Genomic DNA, 21,842 nt, shown 5'->3' with positions numbered 1-21,842 from the left:
TCCTCTGCAAATGGCACCAGAGGGGACTAATCATAACCATAATGATATCCCACTGTTAGCCAGACTTACCAAGACTTTGCCAGAATATTGCCTGCTGACTATAATCTCAACATCATAGACGTTGACTTGAACACTCCGGGTCCAGGTCACAGCAGTATTTCCCCGGTATTCATTTTGAACATAGACGCTGAACCCTTCCAGTTCCAGGGGTCCGTTGAAAACCTCAGCAAGCACATAGGCACAGGGCCCTTGGAAATCAAATCTCTTTTTGTCAAAGCTCAAGTAGTGGGGATCCCCGGATGCAGAGCAGGTGCTGTTCCCAGTCGGATAGCATCCCCGCACGCCTTTGACCACTTGGCACCGTTCCGTTGGTTTGCAAGCACTAGCTGCACACTCCACCACCCTACTGGCCGGGTTGCACACACAACGCCTCTGGCACATGTCATCCGCCCAGAAAGCCTCATTGGGGGCATAGGGGCGCCCTTCGTACAGACAACCGCAGCTGCTCTTGGGGATGCATGATCCTTGGCTCAACACAAAACCCTCAAGGCACTGGCAGCCTTCGACACACACAGCTGGGCAGAGCTTTGGCCCTTGAATTTGGTCATCCATGCAGGTGGCTGGGCAGGCTGTTCCACAGATTTGGTACTGGCTGTTCGGAGGGCAGTCCAGGTCTGTAGGGAAGAGAAGGGGTTGGGGGGGTCACAGTGGTGATGTTATGTTGACCCTACTGGCAACATGGACTAGCACAGCAGATGGATTCTGAATACAAATCTTGAGAATGAGAGCCTGGTCTTCTGCCCTGCCACCCAGTTCCTACACTGACTGCACTACTGTGCATTTATATTGGATCACATCCCAACTATGCATTCATAGCACTTTTAGACCACTTTAAGAATTATGATTTCCCCCAGAGAATCCTGGGAACTGGGAACTAACAGATGATCTTCGTAGACAGCTGGATCTAGGCGGGTCAGGGCTGCTGATTCTTCTAGATCTGTCAGCAGCTTTCAACATGGTCGATCATGAACTCTGGACCACTGCCTTGCCGACGTGGGGATCCAGGGCACAGTCCTTCAATGGCTGCGCTCGTTTCTCTCTGGTCGGGCACAGAGGGTGGTGCTTGGGGGGGAATTGTCATCGCGCCACTCCTTGGTGTGTGGAGTACCTCAGGGTGCGATACTCTCCCCGATGCTTTTCAACATCTTTATGTGCCCCCTCGCCCAGCTTGTCCGGAGCTTTGGGCTGGGTTGCAATCAGTATGCTGATGACACCCAACTCTATTTGTTGATGGATAGCCATCCTGACTCGGCCCCAGACACACTGACCAGATGTTTGGAAGCTGTGGCTGGATGGTTACGTGGGAGCCAGTTGAAGCTAAATCCTTCAAAGACAGAGGTCCTGTGGCTGGGACGGGACGATATGGGATTGGGGGGGCAACTCCCATCTCTTGTGGGGGCGCAATTAGTGCCAGCACCGTCCGTTAAGAGTTTGGGTGTAATCTTCGACACCTCCCTTTCCATGGAGGCGCAGATTGCCGCTATAACAAAGGCGGCATTTTTCCATCTCCACCAAGCTAAGCAGTTGGCTCCTTACCTCTCTCCCCTGACCTAGCCACTGTGATCCACACGACGACGGTCACCTCCAGACTGGATTATTGTAACTCGCTCTACGTGGGGCTGCCCTTGAGACTGACCAGAAACTCCAGCGGGTGCAGAATGCTGCAGCGAGACTCCTTACGGGGTCTTTGCTGCGAGATCACATTCACCCGGTGCTATACTAGCTGCACTGGCTCCCGGTGGAGTACAGGATCAGGTTTAAGGTGCTGGCTTTAACCTTTAAAGCCCTATACGGCCTAGGACGCTCATACCTACGGGACCGCCTCTCCTGGTATGCCCCACAGAGAAACTTACGGTCTTCAAATAAAAACATCTTAAAGGTCCCAGGCCACAGAGAACTTAGGCTGGCCTCAACTAGAGCCAGCGCTTTTTCAGCTGTGGCTCCGACCTAGTGGAACACTCTGTCACAAGAGACTAGGGCCCTGCGGGACTTGACATCTTTCCGCAGGGCCTGCAAGACAGAGCTGTTCCACCAGGCCTTTGGCCAGGGCACAGCCTGACTCCCTCCCTCGGCAATCTTCACAGAGCTCTGGCCCAATGGTGGCCAGTGGCTTGAATTTAATTAATTTTATAATGAATGATTTTAGAATGTTGTTTGTGCTGTACTTTTGTACTGTTTTATTGTTGTTAGCCGCCCTGAGCCCGGCTTCGGCTGGGGAGGGTGGGATATAAATAAAAATTATTATTATTATTATTATTATTATTATTATTATTATTATTATTATTATTATTTAGGAGACCTCTCACCTTTAAGACCCCCATCTGAAACAAGGCCCCCTTCAGTTAGTTCATCCCCTTCTTTTCCGTGCTTTGCATACTCACAGCATCCAGAGTCCCTTCTCCAGTCACTAATTTGGGCTCCCTCGCTCTGGCAGGCATCGGCATAGGCTGCCAGGGCATCACACAAGGACTGTTTGTTGCCTTCAGTGGAGCAGACGTCAAACACACAGTTTGTAAAGTAGATTGTGGGGGGCACCTTGGCATGGCAAAAAGCAAAGGGGCCATTGGAAACCTTGGTTAGCAGGCCACAGTAGGCCTCTGACTCATACCTCTGGGCCTGATCGGATTCGCAAGGCTTACATGGCCCATTGCAATCATGCCAGCAAAGGCTGCCAATAGTCGGCACCTCCCAGCTTTCACCAAAGGCCGGGATGTTAGGGGCTGTGGTGCCTGCAGGTGTTTCGAAGTCGTCACTGGGATTCTCATTATAATTCCCACATAGACCACCGACAGCCTCCTGATAAGCACTGCTGATGGTGACGCGGAGATGGTGACTCCAGTCGTAAGATACCTTCAGCTGGAAGTCCGTGGAAAGTATGACAGAGTTGCCAACCTGCAAAATTTGCAAGTTCCCACCCTTCAGATATATGGGCAAGTGTGCCCGGATACCATTGACCTGTATTACAGAGGAAGAAAGACACAAGAGGGTAAAATCACCTTTTGCTCATGTGTAGCAGCAGAAGCTAAACTAAGCTAAGCTTCTATTGGGCTACAGGTTTTGGCTGTTTTTGGATATGATTGGACACCATGTGGATGCCATGAACCTTAAAAAACTGCATGGATTTGAACCAAATTGGACATGTTTGTTCATGAGATCCATGAGCAGGTTTTCCTCTTTGGATATGAGTTGCTGGCATTTTGAATCATGGAAGGAACCTTTAGAAGCTGCACTGATCCTTTGGTTACTTCTGCTTCCCTAACAATGCCTGGTACAAATTTGTTGGTGGCTTATATGTAAATATGTCTCATAGGTCAAGATGGCAGGGTCTAAAAATGTCACCAGTCTTTTGTTTTACAACTTGAACATGTACAGTAACCATCAGCTCACATGGTCGTCATGAACTCGTAAGTGGCATTGAACTTGCCTTCTGAATCAACTCTGAATCGATCAATACTCACCTGTACAAAACCAATTTCTGATCTGGTCATGGTGATGGTATACCCATAAACCTCAGTTGTCACCACGCTCACATAGGACACTGCTTTGTTCCCCCGGTTTTCATTCTTGGCAAAGATATGGAAAGATGGAAGTCTGAAGCTTTCAGCACGTGTTTTGACAATAGTATAGGTGCAAGTGCCTTGGAAGTCATACTTGCGTCCGTCAAAAGTGTTGTAGTGCGGGTCACCCATACCCCAGCAGGTAGCATTAGAGGATGGCACACAGTACGGTTGACCATTTATCATCTTGCACACCATGCCTCTTCGGCACTTTACAATGGTACAGCTGGGTGGTGGTACAACTAAGGACAGGAGGGAGAAAGTTAGTTGCCTGAAAACCTATTGGAGTTGAAGGAAAGCTTCCTACATCATCATTATTAATATTATTGAAAGAATATCTGGTTACTAACTTCTGATACACTATTGCATCTAATATCCCTAAATCCAGGGATTCAGAATTGGAAACCCTACTTTAAAAATGAAAGAAGAGAATAATAATTTAGAAATTCTGCAAGCAAACATATGAGGGGCTCACATCTCTCACAACTTGCTATAAGACTACAATGAATCACTGTTCCCTGCAGAGCAGCGTTGAGGAGGCCAACACAGTTCTGGAACCGTGGGGAGGGAATGTTCAATTCTGTCTCTTGTGTGCTGCTACAGTCTTGACAAATACTGCCTCTCTGAAAGTGCTTTTTATGTTTCAAAGGAAGTGCCCATTGCCACCAGTGGAGGGCTGAATTCATAATGCCCAGCACTCCTTGCCTATTTCGCAGGAATCCAAGAGAATACAGGGAATCCAAAAATCCCTCTGTTCATGGAGAAAAGTAATAATCACAAGTCACCTTTCTTGTGGCATTGCATGACGCCATCGATCACCTCGCAAGTTTCTTCTCCTTGGCAAGTGATGGCCTCACACCTGAACCCTCCAGCTGCAGTGCAGATGCATTTCTCCTTGCAGTCATTGAGCACCACAGGTTCATTAGGCTAGGGATCAAGAGATAACAATACCATAAAGGGGGAAAGGGTCAGAGAACACAGCCTAGAACCACTTGGAAAAGAAAGATTTCCATAGTAAAGGAAACCACCATTGAAAATGTAAGACTAGCTGGGCTTGATCTGGCCACTGGGCATCGAGACCAGAATTCTGTTCTCACAGTGGCCAACAAGAAGCCCTATAGGAAGTCTGCAAGCCAGAGCTGAGTACAACAACATTCTTGCTCCAGCAGCAGAGATAAAGCTAGCCATTGTGATTAATAGCCATGGATAGATTTCTGTTCCGGAAATATGTTTAATCTTCTTTCACTACCATTCAAGTTAGTGGTCATCACTGCCTCTTGTGGGAGTGAATCCCATAGTTTAACCACAGATGACTGACAAAAAGGGTTGTGTATAGGCAATCCAATACTATCCCCATCACCACCACTGCCTCCCTCTCCACATACCGGGAAATATCTGCCACGCTCAAAGCAGCCACACTCATCCAAGGAGATGCATTTCAGGCCATCAAAGAAGAAGCCAGGATCACACTGGCAGCCCTCAACACAGTATTCCGGGCATCGAATGTGGTCAGTCAGTCCAGCACAGTTGGTTTCACAGATGTTGGAACAAGTGGTATAATAACTGTTGGCAGGGCAAGTCACAGCTGCAAGAAAAAGGACACAGAGGGTTAATCAGTGGGTCCCTCATATAGCAGAAGCAGCAGAATTAAACCTGCCTGCTTTGGATGGGCATATGTGATGCTGGCCAGAGCAATGCTAGTCAACAAAAAGACCAGGTCACAGCACCAATGAGATTTACCCCTTGGAGAAGTGGAAGGAAGCAATGGAGGTTGATCCGTTAGAGATGATGAGATGCTAGCCCAACAACCTCAGTCGGCCCCCAAGTGGTCCTTGCTTGCTTACAACACCTTTTTACTTACAACAAGTCGGCAATGGGTCTGCCCGTCATTGCCCAAGGCACCACTTACTGCTAGTCTCCCTGGCTTGTGCCTTGCCTGTCTCAGTGGGTACCAACCACCACTGGAAAGAAGAGAAAGCAGAATCAAGGGTCTCTTGGTACTCACGACAGAAGGTTGCACTTCTCCAAGGCTCAATAGTGACCCTGGCCTCCTGGCAGGCTTTCATGTAGCTCTGGAGGCTCTGGCACAGGATCTGTTGGTCACCACCTCCTACACACAGGTCATTGATGCAGTTGTTCAGATATGGCTCGGGGTTCACTATGGCATGGCATGCACTGAATGGACCATTGGATGCAGTGAGGAGCCCACAGGAGCTGGGCTGTTTGAAAGCTTCTTTCTTCTCCTCCGCACAAACTGAGCAGCTCTCTACACCGCAACCATCCGTGCAGGGTACGCCAACAACAGGAATTTTCCAGGCGGCACCAAATTCATTCTCATCAGTGACCACGGTGCCATCAGGGAGCTGAAGATCGTCACTCTGGTCTCCATTGTAGTTCCCACACAAGCCACCTACGTAGTCCTGGTAGATGCTGGGAATAGTGACCCTCACGTGGGAATACAGGTCGTAGGTCAGTGCAAAGCCAAAGGAGGAGTCTATTGTGATACTGATGCCGTGCTGAAAGATTCTGAGACGCCCAGACAAAATATTCACAGGTAGTTGCTGCAATACTCCATCCACCTGGAAAAATAAAGGGGATTGGCCTACTGAGTAAGGTGTACTATGTAGAATAAGGGCCAATCTAGCCAAGATGCCATTCACACAATTAGCAGCTGTGGACTGAAAAATATATTGCAAGCTCACATGGAATGGACCTTGGCAAGAGAAGTAGGGTCTTAAACATTTTTGCACTTTGTCATAGTCCCGAAACAGGATGGGTCATCTGCAGCTGCTATTTCTGTTGGGCTAGAGAAGGAAAGCTTCCATTCACTCAAATGGGATCTCTTTTCCAATGCAAGAAGCAAACACAGGGAGGGGATGATTCAGATTTGAAAGTTTAGCAACGGGTGGGGGTGATGGTGATGGTGATGATGATGGAGTGTTAGGCCTCCCTACTGCACATACTCACCCAGTAGGATACAAACTTGGATCATGCTACCAAACCTGCAATTGACATCTTAGAACCATTCACACAGTACTTATGAGTGTGAAAACTACTGCTTCTACTCTGGCCCTAAAAGAAGGATGATGAGCAAATCATCTCCAAAACAATCTTCTAACCCATAGGCAAATATCTCAGGATGATTAGCGGGTGGCCTGATCCTGGCTACAGAGTGAGTAGGAGATGAACGCCCATCCCACCAAGCTTGTTGATTTAGCAGCATGAAGAGACTCACCAGCACTACTCCCCATTTGTTCCTCAGCAAAACAAGCTGCCTGTCAAGGACCTCCACATAGACCATCGTGGGAAGTGTGATCTCCCCATTGCCCCAAGGCTCGTTCTCGATAATAACAACTAAGGGTTTCAAGCTCTCGGTTGGCTTCTGCAGCTTGGTTAAGACGTAGGTGCAGGTGCCCTGGAAGTTAATGATTTGGCCATCAAAGGTCAGATAGAGGTCACCAACCACCGAGCAGGTGGCGTTTCCAACTGCGTGGCACTTGTGGTACCCTTCCACCGTTTTGCATTCTTCATTGGGGGTGCAGGGAGTGGTAACACATACGACGTTTCCACCAGCCTGGCACCTGCAACGTTCCTCACAAGTTGGATAGAAATCTTCCAAGGCTGGATAGTAGCGTCCCTTGTAGAAGCAGCCACACTCAGACATAGGGACACAAGTGTCAGAACTCCTGACGAAGCCCTCATTGCACACACAGCCCTCCTCGCACTTCTCCGGGCATCGAGGCGGGACTTGCAGGCTGCTGCAGGTCTGGTCACAGGCCTTGGTACAATGTTCATAGTGACTGTTGAGCGGACAGGGTAGGGCTGCAAGTGCAAAACAGAGAGGTTAGCCAATGTTATGCTTTAGTGGTCTCGTTCAAATCTTGCATCTACAAAGCAGTAGATGCTGGTCCATTCGGGACAATGTGGACCTGCCCCACCAAACCCGGCCTGGCTTTACCCAGCCCCACCTGAGTGACTTCTTACATCCAACCATTGCAGTGGGTGGCAATAGCTGCCAGCTTCTCTCCTAAGTTTTTGTGTTGCCCCGTAAAACGCTGCAAGGAGGAGGATGGGGAGAAAACTAGAATTTGTTGTCTCTGTTTCTCATTGTTTCTGGCTCCAACTACTGTTGAGCTCCCTGCCTTGCTCACTACGAATCCTGCCATCACTGCTAAGAGAGGATCGATGTGAAGCCACATCACAGGTGCATGGTTGCTAGAGTCACAAACAAGGGATGGTATGATATCATATTCTCTCACCTGTTCTGGCAGGAGGGGGAACAATAGAAAGCGGAATCTTCCTGTCACACTTTTCCAGCAGAGAGCACACTGTATTTTGAATTGGACTATGAATTTTTACAACTTTAAAGGATGGTTGCTTGGATCTGTCTAAAGCCCTGTAGCCTGGGCAAGACATTTATTTGACTAAACATGTGAGTGTGTGCGTTTATATGGACAATTTGAGAGTTATTTCTCTGTTAAAAGAGAAACATAGAAGGCAGATGATGAAAGTCTGTCTGGTGGGCTTGGAGAGTTACCTCTTTCTTCTCTCCTTTCTTCTCCTCTGTTTCTAAACTGTTCTTTTATCTGCACTGTTCCCTCCTCTCATTATCTGCCCCTAGACTCTGCTGGAAATGAACTTGACCTTCCTAGCAGGAGCTGCTTCAAACAATGGAACACTCACGGCAAAAGGTTGCAGACCTCCAGGGGTATATGGTGACCCCAACAGCTCGGCAGTCTGCGGCATAGCTGGCGATGGCCGCGCACATGAAGGCATAGCGTCCCTTGTAGAAACAATAATCGTAAATGCAATCTTGGAAAGCGCCCTCTTCGTCAACCTGGCCGTGGCACTCCCGGAAGGGCCCATCCTTGGCCACAATAAGCCCACATTCCTGGCCTGCTGCACGCTGCTGGGCAGCTAATTCTTCCATCCCTGGACATTTGGGGTCCACTATCTCCTTGCATTTTGGGTCAATGTTCTCAATTCCACTGCCGCCAAATACTGGCCTATCGGGAATGAGAATGCTCCCAGGCACAAGGGCATCATCTTCAGGGTTCCCGTTGAAGTTTCCACACAGGCCACGCAGGATGTCAGCATAGGTGTTGGGCACCGTGACTGACACCTTGCTGTCCCAGTTAAAGGTCACCATGAGGCCAAATTTAGTCTCAATCACAGCATCCTGGCCCCTCCTATATAACTTGATTCTTCCTCCAGCTGCACTAAAGGGAAGGAAGGTGAGCAAGCCTTCGACCTAGGAAGACAGGAGAAGATGCTGCTGTTGAAAAAATGAAAAGGATATTTGGAGCTCTTGTTTCCCACCCCCATAATCTCAACAGGAGGTGTGGCAAACTCCAGTCCAGGGGTCTAGTGTGGCCGTGCAAGTCTCTATCTGACACCTTTGACCTTTCTGCGTTCACGCACCCAGCCCCTGATTTGCACCCCCCTTGAGTGCTCTTGCCTGGTTGGAAAGCCAAACTCCCACTGGTATATGCCCCAATGTGGTCCTTTCACAACTTAATAGGGAGGAGGATGTGGTCAGAATTAGTTTTCATTGGCTCTCAGCCAGCGGACAGTGGCCACAACACAACAGTCCTCTGCAAATGGCACCAGAGGGGACTAATCATAACCATAATGATATCCCACTGTTAGCCAGACTTACCAAGACTTTGCCAGAATATTGCCTGCTGACTATAATCTCAACATCATAGACGTTGACTTGAACACTCCGGGTCCAGGTCACAGCAGTATTTCCCCGGTATTCATTTTGAACATAGACGCTGAACCCTTCCAGTTCCAGGGGTCCGTTGAAAACCTCAGCAAGCACATAGGCACAGGGCCCTTGGAAATCAAATCTCTTTTTGTCAAAGCTCAAGTAGTGGGGATCCCCGGATGCAGAGCAGGTGCTGTTCCCAGTCGGATAGCATCCCCGCACGCCTTTGACCACTTGGCACCGTTCCGTTGGTTTGCAAGCACTAGCTGCACACTCCACCACCCTACTGGCCGGGTTGCACACACAACGCCTCTGGCACATGTCATCCGCCCAGAAAGCCTCATTGGGGGCATAGGGGCGCCCTTCGTACAGACAACCGCAGCTGCTCTTGGGGATGCATGATCCTTGGCTCAGCACAAAACCCTCAAGGCACTGGCAGCCTTCGACACACACAGCTGGGCAGAGCTTTGGCCCTTGAATTTGGTCATCCATGCAGGTGGCTGGGCAGGCTGTTCCACAGATTTGGTACTGGCTGTTCGGAGGGCAGTCCAGGTCTGTAGGGAAGAGAAGGGGTTGGGGGGGTCACAGTGGTGATGTTATGTTGACCCTACTGGCAACATGGACTAACACAGCAGATGGATTCTGAATACAAATCTTGAGAATGAGAGCCTGGTCTTCTGCCCTGCCACCCAGTTCCTACACTGACTGCACTACTGTGCATTTATATTGGATCACATCCCAACTATGCATTCATAGCACTTTTAGACCACTTTAAGAATTATGATTTCCCCCAGACAATCCTGGAAACTGTGGCTTGTTATTTAGGAGACCTCTCACCTTTAAGACCCCCATCTGAAACAAGGCCCCCTTCAGTTAGTTCATCCCCTTCTTTTCCGTGCTTTGCATACTCACAGCATCCAGAGTCCCTTCTCCAGTCACTAATTTGGGCTCCCTCGCTCTGGCAGGCATCGGCATAGGCTGCCAGGGCATCACACAAGGACTGTTTGTTGCCTTCAGTGGAGCAGACGTCAAACACACAGTTTGTAAAGTAGATTGTGGGGGGCACCTTGGCATGGCAAGAAGCAAAGGGGCCATTGGAAACCTTGGTTAACAGACCACAGTAGGCCTCTGACTCATACCTCTGGGCCTGATCGGATTCGCAAGGCTTACATGGCCCATTGCAATCATGCCAGCAAAGGCTGCCAATAGTCGGCACCTCCCAGCTTTCACCAAAGGCCGGGGTGTTAGGGGCTGTGGTGCCTGCAGGTGTTTCGAAGTCATCACTGGGATTCTCATTATAATTCCCACATAGACCACCGACAGCCTCCTGATAAGCACTGCTGATGGTGACACGGAGATGCTGACTCCAGTCGTAAGATACCTTCAGCTGGAAGTCAGTGGAAAGTATGACAGAGTTGCCAACCTGCAAAATTTGCAAGTTCCCATCCTTCAGATAAATGGGCAAGTGTGCCCGGATACCATTGACCTGTATTACAGAGGAAGAAAGACACAAGAGGGTAAAATCACCTTTTGCTCATGTGTAGCAGCAGAAGCTAAACTAAACTAAGCTAAGCCTGCTTCTCCATCTATTGGGCTACAAGTTTTGGCTGTTTTTGGATACAATTGGACACCATCTGGATGCCATGAACCTTAAAAAACTGCATGGATTTGAACCAAATTGGACATGTTTGTTCCTGAGATCCATGAGCAGGTTTTCCTCTTTGGATATGAGTGGCTGGCATTTTGAATCATGGAAGGAACCTTTAGAAGCTGCACTGATCCTTTGGTTTCTTCTGCTTCCCTAACAATGCCTGGTACAAATTTGCTGGTGGCTTATATGTAAAGATGTCTCATAGGTCAAGATGGCAGGGCCTAAAAATTTCACCAGTCTTTTGTTTTACAACTTGAACATGTGCAGTAACCATCAGCTCACATGGCCGTCATGGACTCGTAAGTGGCATTGAACCTGCCTTCTGAATCAACTCTGAATCGATCAATACTCACCTGTACAAAACCAATTTCTGATCTGGTCATGGTGATGGTATACCCATAAACCTCAGTTGTCACCACGGTCACATAGGACACTGCTTTGTTCCCCCGGTTTTCATTCTTGGCAAAGATATGGAAAGATGGGAGTCCAAAGCTTTCAGCACGTGTCTTGACAAAAGTGTAGGTGCAAGTTCCTTGGAAGTCATACTTGCGTCCGTCAAAAGTGTTGTAGTGCGGGTCACCCATTGCCCAGCAGGTAGCATTAGAGGATGGCACACAGTGCTGTTGACCATTTATCATCTTGCACACCATGCCTCTACGGCACAGCACATTGCTACAGGTGAGTTCTGGTTCAGCTAAGGACAGGAGGGAGGAAGTTATTTGCCAGCACTCTGAACCAATTAAAATTCATACAAAGTTTGCTACCACTTTGAAGATTTAGCATAGCTTCATATTTTTAGTTTCAAACACTTTTTCAGATCTTGAAACTATTAAATTAAACATGCTGATTAATATTATCGCAACAATGGAAACTTTTAAACTTGGATGCCGTATTGCACATCGCTTCATCTACTATCCCTAAACTCAGTTGCTTTCAAAATTATGAGCATTATTTTTAAAATAAATGAGGAGAATAAAAATTATTTCAAGCAAATTGGGTCAAATCTCTTAAATCTTACTATAGGTCTACAATCAATGACTGATACCTGCACCACATTGCCCCCTAGTGCTGCTCCTGCTTAGTGAGACTAGGCGTTATTTATACTAGGAATGGGGAACCTTGGCCCTCTCTATGGTTTTGGACTCCAAGTCCCATCAACCATAACAAGCAAGGTCAATGATCAGGCATGATGGGAACTGGAGCCCATGACACCTGGTGGGACACAGATTCCTCATCCCTGATTTAAACAGAAGACATTTCTTTTCCCTCTTACTCTGAATGGGGGCATTGACTGAGATTAGAAGCCCAAGTGAATTGCCCTCCCCCATGAACCTGGCACTGGCAGCAGGGGTCCCACAGCTGTATGTGTAGCCATTTCAGTGCTGAGGGGAGTGCTACCCACTTCTGAATGTCCTCTCACTCTCTGCAGCATGAATCCCCACACAGGGTACAGGTTTTTTGAGTTGTCTTCTGGAAATTGGTAACAGAAGGGTCCTGAGGCTACTGAGAGGCTGTAGCCCCTGCATGCCAGGAAGAAAGTCAAGGCAGGGGGAAGACCAACCTGGCCCCATCAATCAGCCAAAGAAGCAATGGGTGCTTGCTTCCCCCCTCCCTACCTTAAAGCATACAGTGGCACCTTGGTTGTCGAACTTCATCCATTCTGGGAGTCCGCTTGACTCCTGGAACCGTTCAAAAACCAAGGCACGGATTCTGACTGGCTGCAGGAGATTCCTGCACTCAATCGGAAGCCACAGAAGCCGCGTCAGATGATCGGCTTCCAAAAAACGTTTGCAGACTGGAACGCCTACTTCCAGGTTTGCGGCATTCAGGAGACGATGTGTTCAGGAGTCAAGCAATTTGACAACCAAGGTACCACTGTGCTCAGCTCTACCTGTCTGTGGTCCTGGAACTGCAGAATGGAACAGAAAGACACCCTAACCCCAACCATTGGCCGAAGGAACAAGAGCCTTCAACTGCTATTGAAGAAAGAACATTAGAGTGGAGGCTGACCTAGTGGGGCACAAGGGTCATTGCCCCGCCAACCTGAGTCTGCCCTCAGCCAGCTTCCACTTGCCTCCCTCCTTAATTGCATCTAGTCCAGAGGATGGCTCTGAGTGTCACCTTCCTCCTTACTCTCAGTGTAGCATTTGTATAACTCAGAAGCCAGAAGGATGAGGACTAACCTCAAGTTAGCTTGCCCCACCTGTCATTGATTCAACTCCACCTACTTTTGGCCTCTCTGCCTTCTGTCTCCACCAGTCCCAATGGACTCTGGCTGCCAATGCTGGCAAAGGAAGATGTGCCTGGTCTGAACTGGATATAGGCACTCTCTTGTAACTCCCTACCTTGCTCTTACCTTGAAGAACCAATCTGCCCTTTCTAACTTTTCCCTCTGCTTCCCTTTCTTTGTCAGAGCCCTCGTGTATTTTATTATTATTCCTTGTCTTAAAAGCAGGATAAAAAGACAGCATACACATGGATAAGCTTTGGAACCTTCTACTTACGGTCTCTGCCGGCACCACACGACCCATAGCCATTCATATTTGCAATGCCCACACTGATGACACAAAAATGGGACAGGGGGTTTGCCACTATGTAGGGCACAAGTATATCTGGCAGGTCATAGCTCCCCCAAGAGTACTCTGAGCCAGGAACTGGACTCCACTTCACTCCACTCAGGAGATTCTCATTCACTGTGAGACCACCAGTCTCCAAACTCTTCACAACCAAAAGAATAGAGTTCTGAAAGCCAACTTGCCCATTCACATTGTACGAGAGGCTGTAACTTTCAATGTCTGGAATCCCTATCAAGAAGGTGTCGTAGCTAAAAGACTGGGTGCTCCCACCATTACTATAGAGGAGCACCTGTACTGGAACATCGGCCGAGAGGTAGATTGGGGTTTGGGGTGAGATCTGAATCTGCTGGATCTGCCCACCTCCCAGGCTTATCGTCTGCTTTGATGTACCCATCTGGTAGTTCAGGATGGTGGCTTGGGATGCTGAGACATAAAGGGTGTCAGTTTTGGTCTGCCAAGGTATAGGAGGGGCCACAAACGTCTTCCCCCAGTTGGACACGGGCAGGAGCTGCTCAAAGACATGGTTGCATTTAGTGTACCTCCACGAACAGGCATGGCCGGACAGGACAGCCACTGGTAGCTGAGAGACAATCCTAGTGCCGGAGAGATCACCTTTTCCTTGCAACTGGACTCCAGTGAAAGCATTTAGTGTCACACTCAGTTTACTTCCTGCGGTGTATGTTTGCCCATTGAAGGTCACTGGGCTCGTCAGGTGGATAACGACCACATTAGGTCCCTGGGTGGCTAAGACAGCAAACTCTTGTAAATATCCTGTAGGGCCTATGGCAGGACCCACAACATAATGCTCAGTCCCTAAACTGCTCACAGGGTAGAGCAGAGCAGTTTCTGTGCTGTAAGGCTTGGAGCTCAAGGACACCACCGACACATCTTTGTCTGACTGGATCTGGACAACGCTAGAGAAAACTTTGCTGCCGATGATTTCCACAAAATTTGGGAGCTCAACTTGCACCATCTTCCCCTTATCGACAGTGAGCCTTCTTTCAAAGTTCTCTTCTTGCGGGCAGCCTTCACAAGGGACAGAGACTGTCACGGTGGTCGAGTCAGAGTAAGCGGTGATCTGCACTTCAAGCTTGCCTTGCTGGTCAAAATTCTGCATAAAGGAAGTGGCAAAATGTGTCCCAAAGCTCCTACCGAGGCAGGTAACTATAAGGGGAGGCAGAAAAGAGAGTGAAGAGGAGGGTGGTAAAGGATATTGTAAGGTTAGACATGCTGAGTTAGAATGATTTCAGTCTCCTCCAGCCTTCTGTTTGCAATAACAACCTCTCAATGTATTCCCTTGCCCGCTAAAATGAATGCTCTCATCCAGGTCTTCATCTAGCCAGGACAAGAGCTGTGTACTCCCACTGAGGTAGAAATGGTTGGCTCTGGTCCACATCAATTTCTCATGTGTTCATTTCTAAGGATTTGTAAGAGCCACATTTCATTCTAGGCAGCTTTCTGTGGGTCCCAGGGCAGGCTGGGCTGGGCCAGAGGCAAACATGGGAAGAGCAGCAAATGTAAATCTTACCCTTCCACAGTAGGCCAGTTTCTACGCCCGCTCACACACCCTTCTCTATCCTACATCAAGACGTGAGCCAGAGGGGCATGGGGCTTCAGTAAGCTGCTCAGCTGAGGCACAGAAGGCTCCCCATGCCACAGCTGAGGAGCCTCAACAAGTCTCTGGCTGGCAAGGAGACTCTCCCCAGAACCCAAAGAGATCCTCATTTGGCTCTGGGGTTGGTCTTTTGAGTGAATTCCAGCACCTTTTTTTCTACCTAGATTTAAGGTGCTGGTTTTGACCTTTAAAGCCCTATGCAACCTAGGACCCATGTACTATGGGACCGCCTCTCCTGGTATGCCCTGCGGAGGACCTTAAGGTCTACAAATAACAACACTTTGGAGGTCCTGAGTCTCAAGGAGGTTAGATTGGTTTCAACTAGGGCCAGGGTCAGCACTGGCCCCAACACTCTATCACAAGAGACTAGGGCCTTGCAGGACCTGACATCTTTCCACAGGGCCTGCAAGACAGAGCTGTTCCGCCTGACCTTTGGTTTGGACTCGGTCTGACCCTTATGTTTCCCTCCCCTTATGGTCTTGATTTATCAGCTACTTTAAAATGAGGCTGCATTTTAAATTGCATTTTAACCTGTATTTTAAATTGGGGTTTTACTGTGATTTTATTGGTGTTAGCCGCCCTGAGCCTGGCTCTGGCCAGGGAGGGCGGGGTATAAATAAAATTTATTATTATTATTAGCAAAAAAAGAGAGAAAGCACTGGGGATTCCTATGTTTCCTAGATAACTGGAGTGTTTAAACTCCTATAGCAAGGGTGTCAGGGGACCTTATGTTACAACTTATACAACAGAAAATAATATTTAGAAGTTATTGGACTCCACTACATTTGTATAGAAAAGAATTGTCTAAGACATCATTTTGTTGGAGCTGTAATAAGTGTAATGCTTCTTTATAACATATGTTTTTATAATGTCCTATACTTAGTAAGTTTTGGGGGGAAGTCATGGATTATATAAATATGACTGTGTGGAAAAAGCTAAAATTTTCAAAGGATAATATTCTTTTGAACTGTATGCCTACTGTAGGGAATTTGACAACCAGACAGCGTAAATGGATTCCCTTTGGCCAAAAGACTGATAATGCTGCATTGGAAAGATAAATATAAAGCTCCATTTATTCAATGGATTGAAGACCTGACTTCACTTCCCATTTATGAATGGGTTACTTATAGACATAGACTCTGCAACGACAAGTATACTGAAATTTGGAAGTCATTTATACAAAAGGCAGTAGGTTAAAAATGGTCATTTTTAACTGTTAACAATTGTAATAGCGGTATACTATTTTTTCCGCTTTTTCTTCTTTTCTTCGGGTTTTTCTTTTTTAAAAAAGCATCTGTTTCGTAAAGAAAATAGAAAGAAAGAAAGAAAGAAAGAAAGAAAGAAAGAAAGAAAGAAAGAAAAGAAAGAGGGTTCTCTCAACCCCCTAACATTTCCACTGCAAACCAAGTTCTCCTCCTCTACCAGATACTCACATCAGTGGTGGAGCGTGTTTCCATAGCATTGGGGGCAGGGGCATAGCTACCGGTTACAGCATCCGGAGCAGTAGGGGTGGGACGATCTGCCCACGGGGGCGCCGCCACGATCCCACCTCCACGACCTGTGCATGGCACCACTGCTGCTATCCACGTGTGGTGCTGGTGCTGCAATCTGTGCACAGCACTGCCGCCGCAAACCCACCACCACGATCACAGCAGTGGCAGGGGGGGCGAGCGCCACTCTACCGATCTGCCCAGAGGATTTTGTCAATCTCCCCCAGGGATGGCACCCAGGGTGATGCCCCCCCCACCCTCACCTTCCTCCACCAGTGACTGGGGGGCATGCATTTCAGGTGGCAGAGTGTATGGGCAAACAGAGCTGCCATTCACTAGCCCAGCCAGAGCCAGAGCAACACCATCCCCGAGCCACTTTGTGAGGCTGGAATGATCCCAGCCTTGCAAAGTGCACCTGGCCCTGCAGCGCTTTGCGAGGCTGGGATCTCAGGGAGGGTGGCGTGAGAAGGATGCCATGCACCCTTTGATCCCAGCTTCGCCTTCGAGGGCCTGGGATTGAAGGGTGCATGTCTGTCATGTCCTCCTCCCACCGCCCTCCCAAGCCAGCTCCATGGTGGAGGGCTGGCTCAGGGAGGGTGGCATAAGCAGCACGCTCCCAAGAAAAATGTTCCTTGGACGCTCACCCCAGCAAGCCTTCCCTGCTATGCCCCTGACTCACATTTATCTGCTAGAAAACTGAGCAGCCTCCCTGTTTTCCCTATACCTCCCCTGCCCCATTTTCTTTTCTCAGTTGGTACATCAACATTCCAGAGCTCTTGGAAGCTCCCAGGTGCCTGTCAGGCCATTGGGAGAGAGAGAGAAATATTATTTGCTTTCTAATTACAAAAGCATATTGTTCTCCCACCTGTTTTCTTCAGTTGGAAGCCATTTCCTCCATTCTCATTAATACTCACCCCAGAATGCTGAGTTCCAGACCCAAAGGCAGATGAGGAAGAAGCTTGTCCTCCCCATGGCTGGACAAGGAGGGAGAGAGAAGAAATCATGTTTGGATATTATTTATTTTTGTATTATTTCACCATATATATATATATATATATGCAGGTTTTGGTGTCCTCAGGTGTCTTCTCGTGTAAAAGTTGGGGTGTCTAGGCGACGTTTCGACGAGGTCTCACTCGTCATCTTCAGGCTGGTGCTTTCGGCTTCTTGTTACTGGAACAGAGCGGGATCTCAATGTTTGAGTTCCTATAAATACTGTAGAGGGGGTGTGGTGTCTAGCCTCCAATGTTCTGGGCAGAGAGGAAGTTCCCAGGCTAGTGTGCCTTTTCTTCTTTTGTTCCTTAATTACTTGAGAGATACCTTGAGTGATTTCTTGAGTGATATCCTGAGTACCACTTAGGTGGGTCATTAGGTGTGGATTAGTTGCTAAAGTCTTTGTGTCTTGACCTCTTGAACTTTGTGAAGAGTTTTCCTGAGAAGATGGCTGTATTGCACTTAGTTGTGCTTTGGCTTGGCTTCGTGTATAGGGGCGAGCTGTGGTTTTGTGGCTTGTGTCAGCCAGATCTGTGTAGGGATTGCAGGGGGGTGCAGCATCCGGAGGTGCCACCATGGATTGGCTACTGGATGGTGTCAGTAATTCATCTGTGGAGAGGGTCTGGGTTTGGGTCTGGTGTGGTTGATTGGTGTTGGCGTTCTGTGTGCCTCTGGATCTGGTGTCAGTTTTTGTGGGGAGGGCTAATTTCCAGATGTCTGGCAAGCGGGATGTGTCGTCACGCTTGTTCATGTTGTGAGGGTGTTTCTCTATCTCGATGGCTTCCATGAAGCCAAGCCAAAGCACAACTAAGTGCAATACAGCCATCTTCTCAGGAAAACTCTTCACAAAGTTCAAGAGGTCAAGACACAAAGACTTTAGCAACTAATCCACACCTAATGACCCACCTAAGTGGTACTCAGGATATCACTCAAGAAATCACTCAAGGTATCTCTCAAGTAATTAAGGAACAAAAGAAGAAAAGGCACACTAGCCTGGGAACTTCCTCTCTGCCCAGAACATTGGAGGCTAGACACCACACCCCCTCTACAGTATTTATAGGAACTCAAACATTGAGATCCCGCTCTGTTCCAGTAACAAGAAGCCGAAAGCACCAGCCTGAAGATGACGAGTGAGACCTCGTCGAAACGTCGCCTAGACACCCCAACTTTTACACGGGAAGACACCCGAGGACACCAAAACCTGCATTCCTGTACCCGTGAAAATCTACGAAAGCACATATATATATATATATATATATATATATATATATACTACTTGATTGTAGAAAAAGACCTCAAAGGCATTTACAGAAAAGATAAAATATAAAGCAACAGAATTATTACTTTTTAAAAAATACAACCATGATTTAAGACATACAGAAAGTTAAGACTACAATAAAATAGCCTAAAACAAATTAAAACTCATACAAACTGGACAGGCTTTCCTAAATAATAGTATCTTCAGCAGGCACTCAAAAGAATATGGTGAAGGAGCCTGCCTGATATCAATAGGCAAGGAGTTCCAGCGTTTCAGTGCTGCCACAGTAAGCAATCAAGTTCTTACAGATGGGGTGTGAGTATTATGCGGCACCTGTAAAAGTGAGAATTCTGCCGAAGTGGTCGAGTGGGTACATATGGGGTAAGTTAATGGGGTATGGAGAATGGAGCTTATGGGGCACTGTCCTCAGCCAGACCCTGCCTGCCTGCCTGCCTGCCTGCCTGCCTGCCTTCATATTTGCAAGCAAGCCTGGCTGTCAGTGTCCTCCTCCTTAGTCTCGGTTTCCCCTCCTAGAACTCCACAGGGAAGGAGATGGGGACAAATCTAGCAGCAATCAGTTCCATCTGTCGATATTTTTCCCTTCGCCCGTTAGCCTCCCTGCCTTTGCTGATCCAATCACAATGGGCATCAGCCACCACTAAATATAGCTAGTTTATTATTGTTCCAGACCAGGGATCAGCAAACCTTTTCAGCAGGGGGCTGGTCCACTGTCCCACAGACCTTGTGGGGGGCCGGACTATATTTTGGAAAGAAGAAAAAATGAATGAATTCCTATGCCTCACAAATAACCCAGAGATGCAGCTTAAATAAAAGGACACATTCTACTCATTTAAAAACACGCTGATTCCCAGACTGTCCGCGGGCCAGATTTAGAAGGCGATTGGGCCAGATCTGGCCCCTGGGCCTTAGTTTGCCTATCCATGTTCCATGGGTGTGTCAGACTGCTGTCACCTCCCAACAGTTACTGCGAACTTATCTCCGAAGAGTCTCTCCATCTTGGCACGTAGGAACAAAACACTCCTGAGGCTCCCTGAAGACTAACTTATGAACCTAAGAAGAACCTGCTGGATCAGGCCAATGGCCTATCTAGTCCAGCATCCTGTTCTCACAGTAGCCGAACAGGTGCCTGAGAGAAACTGGCAAGTTGGATATGAGCGCACCAGCACTCTGCACACCTGTGTTTCTCAACAACTGGAATTCAGAATTGCACTCTCTTTGACATCGCCATTGTGGGTAGTAGCCACAATGTAGTAGATTTGGCTAATCCCCTTTTAAAGCCATCCAAGATGGCGGCCCTCCCTGCCTCCCATGCGAGCAATTAAGGGTATCCATTATAGTGGTGGCTAGATTGTGCCTCCCCAATCCCCACCTCCCTAAGCAAGAGCCGACTTCCCTGACTAAAGACTAAGGGTGTCCTTCATGAAGGTTAAGTCCATCCATGGCCAGCATGGATGCCTCTAGAGACCAGTTCCTGAGGAGCACAAGTGGGGAGAGTCAGTTGCACACAGGTCCTGTCTGCAGGTTTCCCATAGGCATCTGCTGGGACCCGTGAGACCAGGTTGTTGGGCTAGATGGGTATTTAGTTTCGTTTGAAATAGGATGGGGCTGTGCTGAAGGACAAAGGAAGTTAAGGAGAACAGTAAGGAACTCTGTAGCTCCTTAAAAGACCAATGAAGCTATGTTGTTGCATTTGCTTCTATAGGCTCAGGGGTGCCAACCTGAATAAAATATGGGGGGGGGGGGCAGTAAGCCCTGCCTCACATAATCGATCACAAGACATGGCACATGCACACCATTTGAATAGCAAGCCCCTGGCCCCCCTCAAATATTTTATGGGGGCGTAAAGGGACCTCAGCCTTCCAAACTTCCCCTTCCAAACTTCACTCATCCCAAGGTATATTGGGTTTGGATTGCTCCCTAAGTATGTACTGAGCCACTGAGCTATGGCCCTACCTGTTCAAGGCAGTACAGTTGTACCTCGGGTTAAGTACTTAATTCATTCCGGAGGTCCGTTCTTAACCTGAAACTGTTCTTAACCTGAAGCACCACTTTAGCTAATGGGGCCTCCCCCATTAGCACTATATCTGTGTTAGCGGAGTCTGTAACCTGAAGCGTATGTAACCTGAAGCGTATGAAACCCGAGGTACCAATGTATAGGCTAAAACCCTTTATTCTTAGATGAAATTTACAAGGTGGCAGCTAAAACCAATGAACATGATCCAGCCAAAGTTTAAACAGTCTCAGATTCTACGAGATCCAGCTGGAGTTCAATCTATGCTGAATTCCCCAGCTGAACTCAATTATGGCTGGAGTACAACTCCCATCATTCATGAGGACAAGCCATATTGGAGCCCAACATCATCTGAAGAGTGAGAGATTCTCTGGCCCTAGTTTGGTCCAGAATCTAAACCCACTAAATGTTGTGATGTTCCCATTTTCTTCTAATTCCAATATCAAACATGGAAACGTCTACTGCCAGCCTTGCCGTGTTGTCTGCAATGGTCATCCTCAAATCATCCAGAAATGCAGGGCATGACCATCATTTAGCATATACTCACCTGCAGAAGGGTGCTGTGCATCCCACAATTGAGTTATTTTCATCCCCATATATAGGCTCCCTTTATCCTCATCCCAGAAGTGTGTTATTTGCATTTCCTCATGGCTGGAGAGAAAGACGGGTTCAACTGGATCCTTTAACATTCATCCATAAAATCTAACATTCCAGGTGGGGTACAGAATTCTAGTTACAGGGTCCCAGTGGAATCTAATATTTCCACATACAATGTTTTTTTAAAAAATATTTTTTTATTAGGAATTTGAACAAAACATATTATCTTAAAACATATCATCTTTAACCCCCCCCCCATTTCTCCCTCCCATAAGACGACCCACCCTCCCCTTCCCCCCTGACTTC

The 21,842-nt window shown here is 47.8% G+C and overlaps 1 protein-coding gene across 1 annotated transcript in view; it reads right to left on the bottom strand.

Annotated features, from left to right (window-relative positions):
• Window positions 1–21,512, bottom strand: part of LOC310850020 (IgGFc-binding protein-like) — a 31,317-nt gene extending 9,805 nt beyond the window's left edge. Inside the window, exons 1-14 of the mRNA XM_083751023.1 lie at window positions 21,487–21,512; window positions 17,574–17,633; window positions 13,483–14,718; window positions 11,332–11,672; window positions 10,240–10,813; window positions 9,277–9,881; window positions 8,301–8,868; window positions 6,853–7,439; window positions 5,623–6,196; window positions 5,003–5,202; window positions 4,403–4,544; window positions 3,519–3,859; window positions 2,442–3,015; window positions 70–674 (exon numbers count right to left, since the gene is read on the bottom strand). Of these exons, the coding sequence (XP_083607149.1) occupies window positions 70–674; window positions 2,442–3,015; window positions 3,519–3,859; window positions 4,403–4,544; window positions 5,003–5,202; window positions 5,623–6,196; window positions 6,853–7,439; window positions 8,301–8,868; window positions 9,277–9,881; window positions 10,240–10,813; window positions 11,332–11,672; window positions 13,483–14,718; window positions 17,574–17,631 (6,405 nt within the window). The 5' untranslated portion in view covers window positions 17,632–17,633; window positions 21,487–21,512. The remainder of the gene's footprint in view (window positions 1–69; window positions 675–2,441; window positions 3,016–3,518; window positions 3,860–4,402; window positions 4,545–5,002; window positions 5,203–5,622; window positions 6,197–6,852; window positions 7,440–8,300; window positions 8,869–9,276; window positions 9,882–10,239; window positions 10,814–11,331; window positions 11,673–13,482; window positions 14,719–17,573; window positions 17,634–21,486) is intronic.
• Window positions 21,513–21,842: the final 330 nt, after the last annotated feature.

Source organism: Podarcis gaigeae, assembly GCF_964106915.1.
Source record: "Podarcis gaigeae genome assembly, chromosome: 8".
Taxonomy (NCBI): Eukaryota; Metazoa; Chordata; class Lepidosauria; order Squamata; family Lacertidae; genus Podarcis; species Podarcis gaigeae.
The sequence above is the reverse complement of the archived record's forward strand: the minus strand, read 5'-3'. Positions and strand labels throughout refer to the sequence as shown.